The 12515-nt window shown below is 46.3% G+C and overlaps 1 protein-coding gene across 1 annotated transcript; it reads left to right on the plus strand.

The window, feature by feature from the left end:
• Positions 1 to 911: 911 nt before the first annotated feature.
• On the plus strand, positions 912 to 11772 carry traf6 (TNF receptor-associated factor 6; the record flags this gene model as incomplete). Its single annotated transcript, XM_080545317.1, has 7 exons — positions 912 to 1228; positions 1883 to 2033; positions 3774 to 3932; positions 6798 to 6869; positions 7362 to 7439; positions 7836 to 8144; positions 11173 to 11772. The coding sequence occupies 7 exons, from the start codon at positions 912 to 914 to the stop codon at positions 11770 to 11772; spliced, it is 1686 nt and encodes a 561-aa protein (XP_080401443.1).
• Between the last annotated feature and the right edge of the window lie 743 nt (positions 11773 to 12515).

The raw sequence follows: 12515 nt of genomic DNA on the forward strand, positions 1-12515 counted from the left end.
ATCTTATTATCCTTGTTGATGGAAAATAACAAACTTCTCTGGGGTTTTGATTGATTGATTGAAAACTTTATTAGAAGATTTGCAGAAGTAGGTACATGAAAGTACATATTACATACAAGGTCAACTAAAAGGATAAAAAAAACAAGAAAGCCACTGGCTTATTTCAATTGGGGTCCTTGATTCTCAATTCATCGTTACATGTAAGACAGACAAAAAAAACTAGTACTATCTACAAGATAATACAGACAAATAACTATTACTATCTACAAGATAAACATACATCCATCATGGGAAGAACAATACAACAAAACATAAGGTATGTACAGCGGGTAGGACAGGTGGGGACATACACCACAGGTGGGGGCGGGGGACAAAACACAAAGTATGTACAGTGGGTAGTTCGGGTCTTTTAATCAGATTTTTGATTTAGAGGGTCCAGTTACGGATTGCAGCCTCCTGTAAATGTTTTTTGAGAGTGGTTTTGAAGGTGGGCAGTGTTTTGCACTCCTTTAAGATTATAGGAAGGGCGTTCCACATTTTTACTGCATAGTTTGCAAACGAGTTTAACCCCTTGTTTGTGGTGCAACGCGGGGAAGGCTGTGGCGCAGGAGGTAGAGCCACAGCCGCCGTCTAATGATCACAAGGTTGTGCAGATCGGCGGTTCGAGCCCCGGCTGGCCAGTGGCCACATGTCGGAGTGTCCTTGGGCAAGACACTGAACCCCAAAATTGCTCCCAGTGAGCGGGCCGGCCGGCGCCTTGCATGGCAGCTTGCCGCCATTGGTGTGTGAATGTGTGTGTGAACGGGTGAATGAGAGGCTGTTGTAAAGCGCTTTGGACCAGCAAAAAAGGCGCTATATAAGTGCAGTCCATTTACCATTCTCTCTCTCTCCCCCCCGACCTGCCACGCCAGATGGCCTGCTTCGAGAGTGAGAAGAGCAGTCTGGAGGACTGTGCGGCCGGGTCGGGCCTGTCCAACTGCGCCGCCGCCATGTTGGAGAAGGAGCAGCGTGACTCGGTCCTCAGCCCCACGGAGAACCCCAGCACCCTCAGTAGCCCCAGCAGTGACCTCCAGGGCAGCGGCCCCCCCGCCCAGGGCTACGACGTGGAGTTCGACCCGCCGCTGGAGAGCAAGTACGAGTGTCCCATCTGCCTGATGGCGCTGAGGGCCGCCGTGCAGACGCCCTGCGGCCACCGCTTCTGCCGCAGCTGCATCGAGAAGTCCATCCGGTAAGCCTTAAGTCTTACTTAAGTCACTTAAGTCCTTTACTTAAGCCTGTCTTAGGCACTTAAACAGAGCTTAACTGTCACTTATATTCACTTTCAAATTTGAAATAAGATTTGACAGTTGGTGACGTGGTGTTCTAGTGTTAAACCACCCAGTCAGTCAGGCACCTCGAGGCTGTTCTAGTGTTAAGTCCTTTACTTAAGCTACATTGGGGCTATGGCAGTTGGGACTGCGGAGAGCCCATGGACTGCTTACTTTGTTTGTGTGTAGTTGCTTATGGATTAGCCTACTTAATTGGAATGATCTGAACTGGAATGAGTCCTAAAGGGATTAAACGTCTGTAATGTTAAGATCTGGGGGCGGCTGTGGCACAGGAGGTAGAGCCGCCGTCTAATGATCGCAAGGTCGGCAGATCGGCGGTTCGACCCCCCGGCTGGCCACATGTCGAAGTGTCCTTGGGTAAGACACTGAACCCCAAATTGCTCCCAGTGAGCGGGCTGGCGCCTTGCATGGTAGCTTGGCCGCCATTAGTGTGTGAATGTGTGTGTGAATGGGAATGTGAATGAGAGGCCGTTGTAAAGCGCTTTGGATAAAGGCGCTATATAAGTGCAGTCCATTTACCATTATCTGTCGTTGTGTCATTGTGTGTGCTCTAGGGATACGGGGCAGAGGTGTCCGGTGGACAACGCCATACTACTGGAGGAGCAGCTGTTCCCAGATAACTTTGCCAAGCGGGAGATTCTGTCCCTGATGGTCCGCTGTCCCAACGACGCCTGCACTGACAAGATGGAGCTTCGCCATCTGGATGTGAGTGAGCACATGATCCACAGACAAACGCATTCGATTGGACCTATCGCTAAGCCACGCCCCCCAAAGTAGAAATTGTCCAATCATATCACAGCAAAAGTCACTACAGGCAGAAAACTCGGACAAGCAACTAATCGCTAATATCTGATGGTGAAAAGCTTCTAGACGAAATATTCTTGTCGTCTTTTAAAAAAACATGTCTATTACTTGCTGTGGTAAATCAGAAATCAGAAATTTGCCAACTCCCGCCCGTTGTAAGTCATTGAATGTCATTCAGTTGTTTGTTTGTCTGAGTTTTCAAAGGGGGCGTGGCTTAGCGATAGGTCAATTGTATTTATCTCATTGGGGAAAGAGCCGGGCATAACATTAGCTTGTTGGTCTACCAGCCAAGATTTGATTAGAATTTTCTTGCCACCATTGGTGTGTGAATGTGTGTGTGAATGGGTGAAATGAGAGGCCATTGTAAAGCGCTTTGCATAAAGGCGCTATATTAGTGCAGTCCATTTACCATTTTAGTCCATTTAGGAGGCAGGAGAAGCCAGGAGTCTTGTCACAAATGTCGACGGTGACCATAATTGCAGGTCGCACCACTTTCTTTTTCAAATTGAGGCGTAGTATTCACAGACCTTTGTTGGCTAATCGCCAAAGTGTCTGGTAAGATTTACAAACGTACCCGCCAATGCCAACGTCTACCCGCATTCGGTAAGACAGATTCAATTGGATATTTCTGCCATCTGGCAATTTCGATCTATAGGGAGGGGAGAGATGGATGCAATCCAAATGACACAAGTTAGTGTCGATGCAAGGGCTGTTTGACTGCATAACGCTGATGGCACCATTTATGGATGTACTGCATATCAGCATATAGCATATCAGCCCAATAGAGCTCTCAGGTCTTCTGACGCTGGTTTTCTCTGTGTACCACATGTACAAAAGAAGAGATTTGGTGAGGCTGCATTCTCAGTTTATGCACCCAGATTGTGGAACGCACTGCCAGTTTACATTAGGGATGCAACCTCAGCAAATATGTTCAAGTCAAAACTAAAAACCCATCTTTTTAATATTGCCTTTAAATGACTAATGAAATTATGATTATATAATGATTGGAGCACTTTCAGGAAAAGCGCTATACAAATAAAAGTTAGTATTATTATGACTGTAAATGACACACAAACCAGTTACAAAACCAGTTACAAAGGGAGGTTATATAGTTAACGCCCTCCCCAACCACATCAGACAGGCCAACACCCTCCCAACAGTTAAACAGGCCCTCAAAACCCACCTCTTCAAGCTCGCCTTCACCAGTTAACCCTCTCCCCCTCCCCTTCCCATGTGTCCCCAGCACTACCTTCATTAGGCCCCTATACTTTCTTTTATTTATTTTTTGTGTATTTTTTATTATTATTTATTATTACTACGGTACTCGATCTTTTCAGTTTGTAAAGCGGCTTTGAGTGTCTAGAAAAGCGCTATATAAGTCTAATGTATTATTATTATTATTATTATTATTATTATTATTATTATTATTATAACATATTCAAATGACCATAGGCTCAAAGTACCAGTCATTACCGAATCCTGCAATGTTTCATACTCAATCCTTTATTTTTTGTTTCTTTTTATTATTACTACTCGACCTTTTCAGTTTGTAAAGCGTCTTTGAGTGTCTAGAAAAGCGCTATATAAGTCTAATGTATTATTATTATTATAATCTGAAGCTCTGTGGTTTCTCCGTGGCAGCGTCATGTGACCCAGTGCCAGTACGCCACGGGGCCGTGCCCGCTGTGCCAGGAGGAGGTGTGGAGGAGCCAGCTGGAGGAGCACACCCGTCTGCAGTGCCAGAGGCGGCCGGCGTCCTGTCCTGACTGCGCTGAGAGCTTCGTCTACGAGGAGAGCAAGGTGCTGACTCTACCACTCTACTACATGTGGATCTGGAACAGATGCATTTGCATGTCATTAACATTGATCTTTTTTTGTTTTTTTTTGTTACAAAACTATACTATATATATATGGATATCTGTGTTCTCTCTATAGATATCCATGCTATATGTATACTATACTATATGGATATACATGGATATCTATGTTCACATTCTCAGTTGGTATAGAACAACACTGTCTTTCATTTGAGTCTTTTATTTAAATTGGAGTTCCGCTACTTCCTGGTTTGGTGTCCTTAGCCCAGACATGTTGTGAGCTCCACACCTTCTGATAATGTCAAACACCTTCCAGTCCCACTCCTATCCAGACAGAACGGCTCTCTGAAGACTTTGTCCTCTGCAAGTTTTTTTGATTTATAGGGCCTACCGTAACACACTTTAGCATTTTTGTTGTCATGGTAACAGTGCTAAAGTGGATAACGGCGTAGTCAAGTGACCTTTTGAAAATTGTGATGCAGGCAAAGTCTTCATCAGGGGATTCTGTCACAGGGCTCGACGTTAAGGCTTGTCCGCTTGTCCGGGACAAGTACCGGTACATTTTGTGTTCGGACAAACAAAACAAACAGTCAAAACAAAGCAAAAATAATAATAAACCGCCAAAAATATTCCTCCTTCATCAGAAAAGTAATGCATGTTTTTTTTATGAGCTATGCCGCACCTCATTCTCGCTGTCTATGAGGGTTGTAGCTTGTATCAGAAATTCTATTGTGTGCGCGTGAATGTTATTAATTCCATGGCCCGCGAAAGTGTCAACCTGCCAATGTAGCTGCCTTGTCAATGTCTGCTGCCTTGTCAATGTCTGCTGCCTTGTCAATGTCTGCTGCCTTGTCAATGTAGCTGCCTTGTCAATGTAGCTGCCTTGTCAATGTATGCTGCCATGTCAATGTAGCTGCCTTGTCAATGTCTGCTGCCTTGTCAATGTCTGCTGCCTTGTCAATGTCTGCTGCCTTGTCAATGTCTGCTGCCTTGTCAATGTATGCTGCCTTGTCAATGTATGCTGCCTTGTCAATGTATGCTGCCTTGTCAATGTCTGCTGCCTTATCAATGTAGCTGCCTTGTCAATGTCTGCTGCCTTGTCAATGTCTGCTGCCTTGTCAATGTATGCTGCCTTGTCAATGTAGCTGCCTTGTCAATGTAGCTGCCTTGTCAATGTATGCTGCCATGTCAATGTAGCTGCCTTGTCAATGTATGCTGCCATGTCAATGTAGCTGCCTTGTCAATGTCTGCTGCCTTGTCAATGTCTGCTGCCTTGTCAATGTCTGCTGCCTTGTCAATGTAGCTGCCTTGTCAATGTCTGCTGCCTTGTCAATGTCTGCTGCCTTGTCAATGTCTGCTGCCTTGTCAATGTCTGCTGCCTTGTCAATGTCTGCTGCCTTGTAAATGTAGCTGCCTTGTCAATGTCTGCTGCCTTGTCAATGTCTGCTGCCTTGTAAATGTAGCTGCCTTGTCAATGTCTGCTGCCTTGTCAATGTCTGCTGCCATGTCAATGTAGCTGCCTTGTCAATGTCTGCTGCCTTGTCAATGTCTGCTGCCTTGTCAATGTCTGCTGCCTTGTCAATGTAGCTGCCTTGTCAATGTCTGCTGCCTTGTCAATGTAGCTGCCTTGTCAATGTCTGCTGCCTTGTCAATGTAGCTGCCTTGTCAATGTCTGCTGCCTTGTCAATGTAGCTGCCTTGTCAATGTCTGCTGCCATGTCAATGTCTGCTGCCTTGTCAATGTCTGCTGCCTTGTCAATGTAGCTGCCTTGTCAATGTCTGCTGCCTTGTCAATGTAGCTGCCTTGTCAATGTCTGCTGCCTTGTCAATGTAGCTGCCTTGTCAATGTCTGCTGCCTTGTCAATGTCTGCTGCCTTGTCAATGTCTGCTGCCTTGTCAATGTAGCTGCCTTGTCAATGTCTGCTGCCTTGTCAATGTAGCTGCCTTGTCAATGTCTGCTGCCTTGTCAATGTAGCTGCCTTGTCAATGTCTGCTGCCTTGTCAATGTAGCTGCCTTGTCAATGTATGCTGCCATGTCAATGTAGCTGCATTGTCAAACAATCTATGTCTGCTGAGTAGGGGAGTGCGGGGTATGTTGTCATGCCTAGAGAATCTGGCAAATCATGTCTTTGAATCAAAACATTAATGCTGGCATGACCCCTTTACTCTAAACTTTGAAATTGAACGTCCTCTGGCGTGCACGTAGATCCACAGTAATTGTTGGATTTGGAACGGAATGGAATGTATTACTGGCTCGTAGTGTGTTAGTAGACAGACACACACACACACACACACACACGTCGTCATATTTGGACAAGTAACTTGAGCTCTCGGACAAGTAAAAGATAAGTTCACTTGTCCGAAGGACAAGTACCTGAAAAAGCTCAATGTCAAGCCCTGTGTCATACGGATTGGAGTGTCTGCAAGGTGTTTTGGACTTATATCCAGAACCTATGGTGCCCAAAATATGACTGCCGGTACTCTAACTGTGTCTAATCAACTACTGCCAAGGTCAAAGGTCAAACCAGGATCTTTTTTTGAAGGTCTTAGAAGGTGAAAGTATTGGAAATTGTCATTGCTTTCAATTCAGTATCTGTGCCCGCCCAAACCTGCTTTTAATTTATTGTTATTTTGTATTATGTCTGTCTGTGTGTTGAATGTCTGCCTGTGTCCTTGTGCTGCCCTCTTGGCCAGGTCCCTCTTGGAAAAGAGATGCCTTATCTCAATGAGGTCACCTGGTTAAATAAAGGTTTAATAAAAAAACGAAAAAATAAAATTGAAAGGTAGAACATGCAAGCAACAGTCTTTTTGAAAATCTGTCTTTTTAAAGATTATAATTTTCCCCGCAGCTTCATGAGCAGACGTGTCCCTTTGCCAACGTGACGTGTCAGTACTGCGGTCTGGAGCTGATCAGAGACCAGGTGAGTGCTGCTGGGGGACATTTTGGTTCTGCTGATTCTGAGCAAAACCTGCTTTCTACAACAGCATGTTTGGATACTGGATTCTGATTGGCTAGCAACAGTGGTAAATATCCCAACAACCCACTGTTCAGACCGCATTTCCAATATCAATGCGCCTCCCAATCAATCTGATTAAGAACACCTGTGCTGACCTACAATGCAATCGTTAATCTTGTTTATGGGACTATATTCTGTGGCGGAAGGATATATGTATTCTGAAATGATTAATGATTGTAAATAAATGAATTTAATGTTACAAACACCGTTGTTAATATACAGTTGGGTTGAATTGGGTTGCCTACCCATAGCTGGCAAGTTTGATAATGCAGGTGTACAATTGACATTGGCCGCATCATAGAGTAGCTAGTTTGTTCAGCGTCTTGAACGACTCCTCTTTCACAGGGATTCTGACTTGAAATTGGTTAAGTACTGTGGGTCTCCTTTCTGTTTCAGCTGGAGTCTCACTGTGACACAGACTGTCCGAAAGCCCCCATCGCCTGCACCTTCAGCACCTTCGGATGTCGAGAGACGGTAGGTCAACGGCCTTGTGGTCAACCAAGATATCACACACCTCCATGTTCACCTATTAACTTTCCCAAGGCTCGGTTTTCATTACCCCCCCAAGTACTTGTGGGGCGGCTGTGGCGCAGGAGGTAGATTCTCCGTCTAATGATCGCAAGGTCGGCAGATCGGCGGTTCAAGCCCCGGCTGGCCACATGTCGAAGTGTCCTTGGGCAAGACACTAAACCTCCAAATTGCTCCCAGTGAGCGGGGCCGGCCGGCGCCTTGCATGGCAGCTTCCCGCCATCGGTGTGTGAATGTGTGTGTGAATGGGTGAACGAGAGGCCGTTGTAAAGGGCTTTCTTTGGATAAAGGCGCTATATATATACGTGCAGTCCGTTTACCGTATGTTACCGTGTGTTTCAGATGCAACGCCACGACCTCGCCCAGCACATGCAGGAGTTCACGCAGATGCACATGCGCTACATGGCCGAGTACCTGCGGTCGTCCTGCTGTACCTCTTCTTCTTCTTCTTCTGCTGAGGACCGCGGTGCAGCGGGTGCAGCAGCAGCAGGGTGTTCGAGAGCAGGAGCAGCTAGCTGCGCTGGCTCTGGCGCCCCCTGCCAGTCGGGCGAGGGACTGCAGACCATCCGGGAGACGACCCAGCAGCTGGACGGCCGTCTGGTGCGGCAGGACCACAAGCTGCGCGAGCTCAGCATCCACAAAGACACGCAGGTGCAGCCACGCTCACAATACCGGCCGCTAACGCTTTATTTGCACCTTGCTCAGGGTTCCCACGGACTCATATTGGAATTACCACAGGCTAAAAGTACTTTTTTAATGATGCAGTACATAATACCGTATCTCTCTCTGATTGGATGAGTGTGACGTGCGGCTATAGTTGGCTATTGCAACTACTATTACAGCCTACAACTTAACTTAATGTCTCATCTTTGGAGATATAGGGCAGTTATAATCGCTAACTCGCTACGCTAGCTAATTCAGTCAAGGAGACAAACTGACAAACTTGGTTGACTTCAGCTGTAAACACATTTACCGATCACCAACATCCCTGTAACTCATTTGCATGGCAGTAGCAATCACTTCTGGCGCTGCCATTTCTCCAAAAAGTGACAAGGTTTATGATGTATTGTTTGTAGCAGCGACTTTCAGCGACATTCTTTTTTTTACGAGACAGTCAAACAAATGGAGAACTAATCGCAGGACAATAAAAGCCTACAGCACTTTTGGATATGAGACTAGCCTAGTTGAAGCTGTATTGCCAAAGAGTGAAACACAGACTACACAAAACACATTCACAAACGACGTTGAAACCGAGTGCTTTTTTTTACGTCCACAGTGGAGGAGACGAACCCGACCATACTTAGCAGGCTACTGTGTTGCCTAGTAGAAACATTCACAGCTAGCGAGTCCCGGTTGTAAAGCTGCGTGACGTTCGTGAAAGTAGTCGTGTTCACTGTTCATTATGTCTCAGGGTTGAGTTATGAAACATTGCAGGATACGGTAATGACTGGTACTGGTACTGGTACTTACATCCACCGGCCAACACCCTCCCAACAGTTAAACAGGCCCTCAAAACCCACCTCTTCAAGCTCACCTTCAACAGTTAACCCTTTCCCCCTCCCCTTCCCATGTGTCCCCAGCACTACCTTAATTACCGGTAGACCCCTATACTTAATTTTATTTCGTTTTTGTTTCTTTTTATCATTACTAGGGCTGGGTTCAAAAAATCGATTTCCCGATTCTGAATCGATCTTCATTGAATGAGCGATTATCGATTCATAAATCCCGAGATCGATCTTTCTTTTTTTTTTGTCTTTTTATTTATTTTTTATTTTTTTCTGCTTGCAGCTTCAACCCGCGTGGCCAGATCTCGCGCAACAAGAATTTATCTCACGCAACGACCAGGCTTAAAGGCAGATGTCTGGGTGCATTTTTGGTGTAAAAATTATGACGATAGAGATGAGCAGGACAAAAGCAAAGCCATATGCAAGCTGTGCGCAGTGGAGGTTAAATTTAGTGGAAACACCACAAATCTACGGAACCACTTATTGAGGCATCACCCTGACGTGAAACATGGAAAAGCGGATCCGAAACAAGCCTCGCTGATAAAGACGTTTGGTTGCAAATTACAATCAAATTCTCTGCGTGCCCAACAAATTACTTCAGTGTCGTCAGTGTACTAGAACCACGCTACGTGTTACCGACACGCAAACAGTTGAGTGAAGTGATAGTCCCAGACATGTCCGCGCAGGTGAAACGTGACATCGCAACTTCACTCCAGCCAGCAGAGAGAGTTGCCATAACGTGTGACAGCTGGACATCCAGAGCAATGGACTCGTACCTGACAGTCACTTGCCACTTTATCAGCGAGGCTTGTTTCGGATCCTCTTTTCCATGTTTCACGTCAGGGTGATGCCTCAATAAGTGGTTCCGTAGATTTGTGGTGTTTCCACTAACTTATTGTTACTGTATACTACAGTATTTTAATAATCATTGATTTTCCAATTATGTTTATTCCTGAATAAAATCTTCCAATCTCCAAAAAGTGAGAAAGCAGTAATGAAGGGCTTTAGTTTCATGAACATTATGGTTTACAATGTGTTTTTTTGTTCCCCAAAATACCCTCATCTATTGCACTATTTTCGTTTGAGTTTTGCACATTTTTATTTTGTATATATATATATAATGCAAATAAGCTATTTGAGACAGTCCTGAGGGATATGTGATGTCTTGTTTACCGATAGGCTATGTTTGTAGCCCCTTTATTTACACTGGCTGCAGTAAAGCACTTTTTGTAGTGTCTGATTTAGCAAAATGTTGGTCAATGATGTTCATTTATGTTCCAATAAGAAGTACATTCATGTAACTGCTTTGGAGTCAATTCTTAATGTAAACATTGATATGTTTAACAATGCTACATGTTATAGGGTTCCTTGAACCATTTATAGCATTAGTTCTGAGAATCTCTTCATATTCAAGGAAAATTGATATTGTAACTAAATCGAATCGGAATCGAATCGAATCGTGAATCGGAATCTAATCGTTTTGGGAAATCAGTGGCGATACCCAGCCCTAATTATTACTACTCGATTTGTAAAGCGTCTTTGAGTGTCTAGAAAAGCGCTATATAAGTCCAATGTATTATTATTATTATTATTATGACTTTCAGCCTATGGTAATTTGAATATGTTATTAGCAGCCATTTCAACCTCAAGTCTAGGGGGGGGGCGTGCCTTTGCTGTCACAGCCCCTGACCTCTGGAACAGCATCCCCATGTCCATCAGATCTGCCCCTTCTATCGAGTCCTTTAAATCTGAGCAAAAAACTCTCCTGTATTCCTTAGCGTTCCCTGACTCACTCTGACTCCTGCCTTGTTTGTTTTGACGAGTTGTTCTGTTCCTCTATTGTTTCTGTTGGTTGTTTATTTTCTGTTTATTTACACTTTAGGGTGTACTTTTACTGTAAAGCACTTTGGTTGACAAGTGTCATATTTAAATGTGCCATATAAATACATTTGATTGATTGACTGATTTCCTGTTTTGTCGTCCTCCTCCTCCTCTCTCTCTGTCTCTGTCTCTCTCTCTCTCTCTCTCTCCTTCTGTCTCTCTCTCTCTCTCTCTCTGTGTCTCTCTCCTTCTGTCTCTCTCTCTCTCTCTCTCTCTCTCTCTCTCTCTCTCTCCTTCTGTCTCTCTCTCTCTCTCCTTCTGTCTCTCTCTCTCTCTCTCTCTCATCCACCCAGGCGGGCCAGCTGGCGGAGCTCCGTCGGAAGGTGGCCTCCCTGGAGGAGACGGTGAAGGAGCTGGAGGCCCAGCAGTGCCACGGGGTCTATGTCTGGCGGCTGCAGGGCTTCTCGGGCCACCTGCGCACCCAGGAGACGGGCCAGCCCGTGGTGATCCACAGCCAGGGCTTCTACACGGGCCGGCCGGGCTACAAGCTCTGCCTGCGCCTCCACCTCCAGACGCCCTCGGCTCCCCGCTGCTCCAACTACATCTCCCTGTTCGTGCACACCATGCAGGGGGAGTTCGACGGCCAGCTGACGTGGCCCTTCCAGGGCACCATCCGGCTGGCCGTGCTGGACCAGAGCGCCGAGGGCCAGCACCACGTGGAGGTGATGGAGACCAAGCCGGACCTGCAGGCCTTCCAGAGGCCCACCATCCAGCGCAACCCGAAAGGGTTCGGCTACGTGACCTTCCTGCACCTGCAGCAGCTGCAGCAGAAGGGGTTCGTGCGTGACGACACGCTGATGGTGCGCTGCGAGGTGACGCCGCGCTTCGACACCGGCGCCCTCCGCAGGGAGGGGGCGGTGGTGCAGCCCAGAGGGCCCGAGGCCTCGCTGTGAGGGGAGGGAGGGACTGAGAGGCGGCGGTGGTTCAGAGAGACTGATCAGGGTTCGACAGTTCGACGGTAACGCTTGCCCCGCTTGCCCGGAGCAAGTAAAAAATGTGCAGGGTTTGTGGGTCGCAGGGACGACGCTGCTGGATCCTGGATATGTGTATCGGTGTTGCAGGAAGAACAACAGACGGCGCAGGCGCCAGACCAGACTAGATGATCGTGGAGTGAAGATATTATCAAAGTGTTACGTGCCTGTCGATCACCCGTCATAATATCTTCACTCCACGATCATCTAGTCTGGTCTGGCACCGATACACAGATCCAGGATCCAGCAGCGTTGTCGGGCTCGCGCAAACAAACTCGGCGAGCGTTGTTTTACTTGCTCCGGGCAAACGGGCGAGCGTTACTGTGGAACCCTGCTGATGGACACAGTATAGCTAGCTACACACACAGGTAAGGGCTTCTGGAAAGGAAAGGACTACACTTTTGTGACATGAGGGGGGGGGGGGGGGGGACTATTAGTATGTCACATGATATTGACAAGTCGCAAGAGTTGCAGTGTCATGAGGGCTGGGCGATATGGACAGAAATCCGATACATTATGATGTCACGATTATTCCAATGCTGAAATCTGACCAAGCAATTCATTATGATGATGCGATATACAGTGCGCTGTGGAAGTACTGGGACATTGAAGCTTTTTTTTTAAACGTCAGTTTGGATTTGAAATCAAACAATCTCTATGAGGTT

The sequence above is a fragment of the Nansenia antarctica genome (assembly GCF_963989245.1).
Source record: "Nansenia antarctica genome assembly, chromosome: 14".
Taxonomy (NCBI): Eukaryota; Metazoa; Chordata; class Actinopteri; order Argentiniformes; family Microstomatidae; genus Nansenia; species Nansenia antarctica.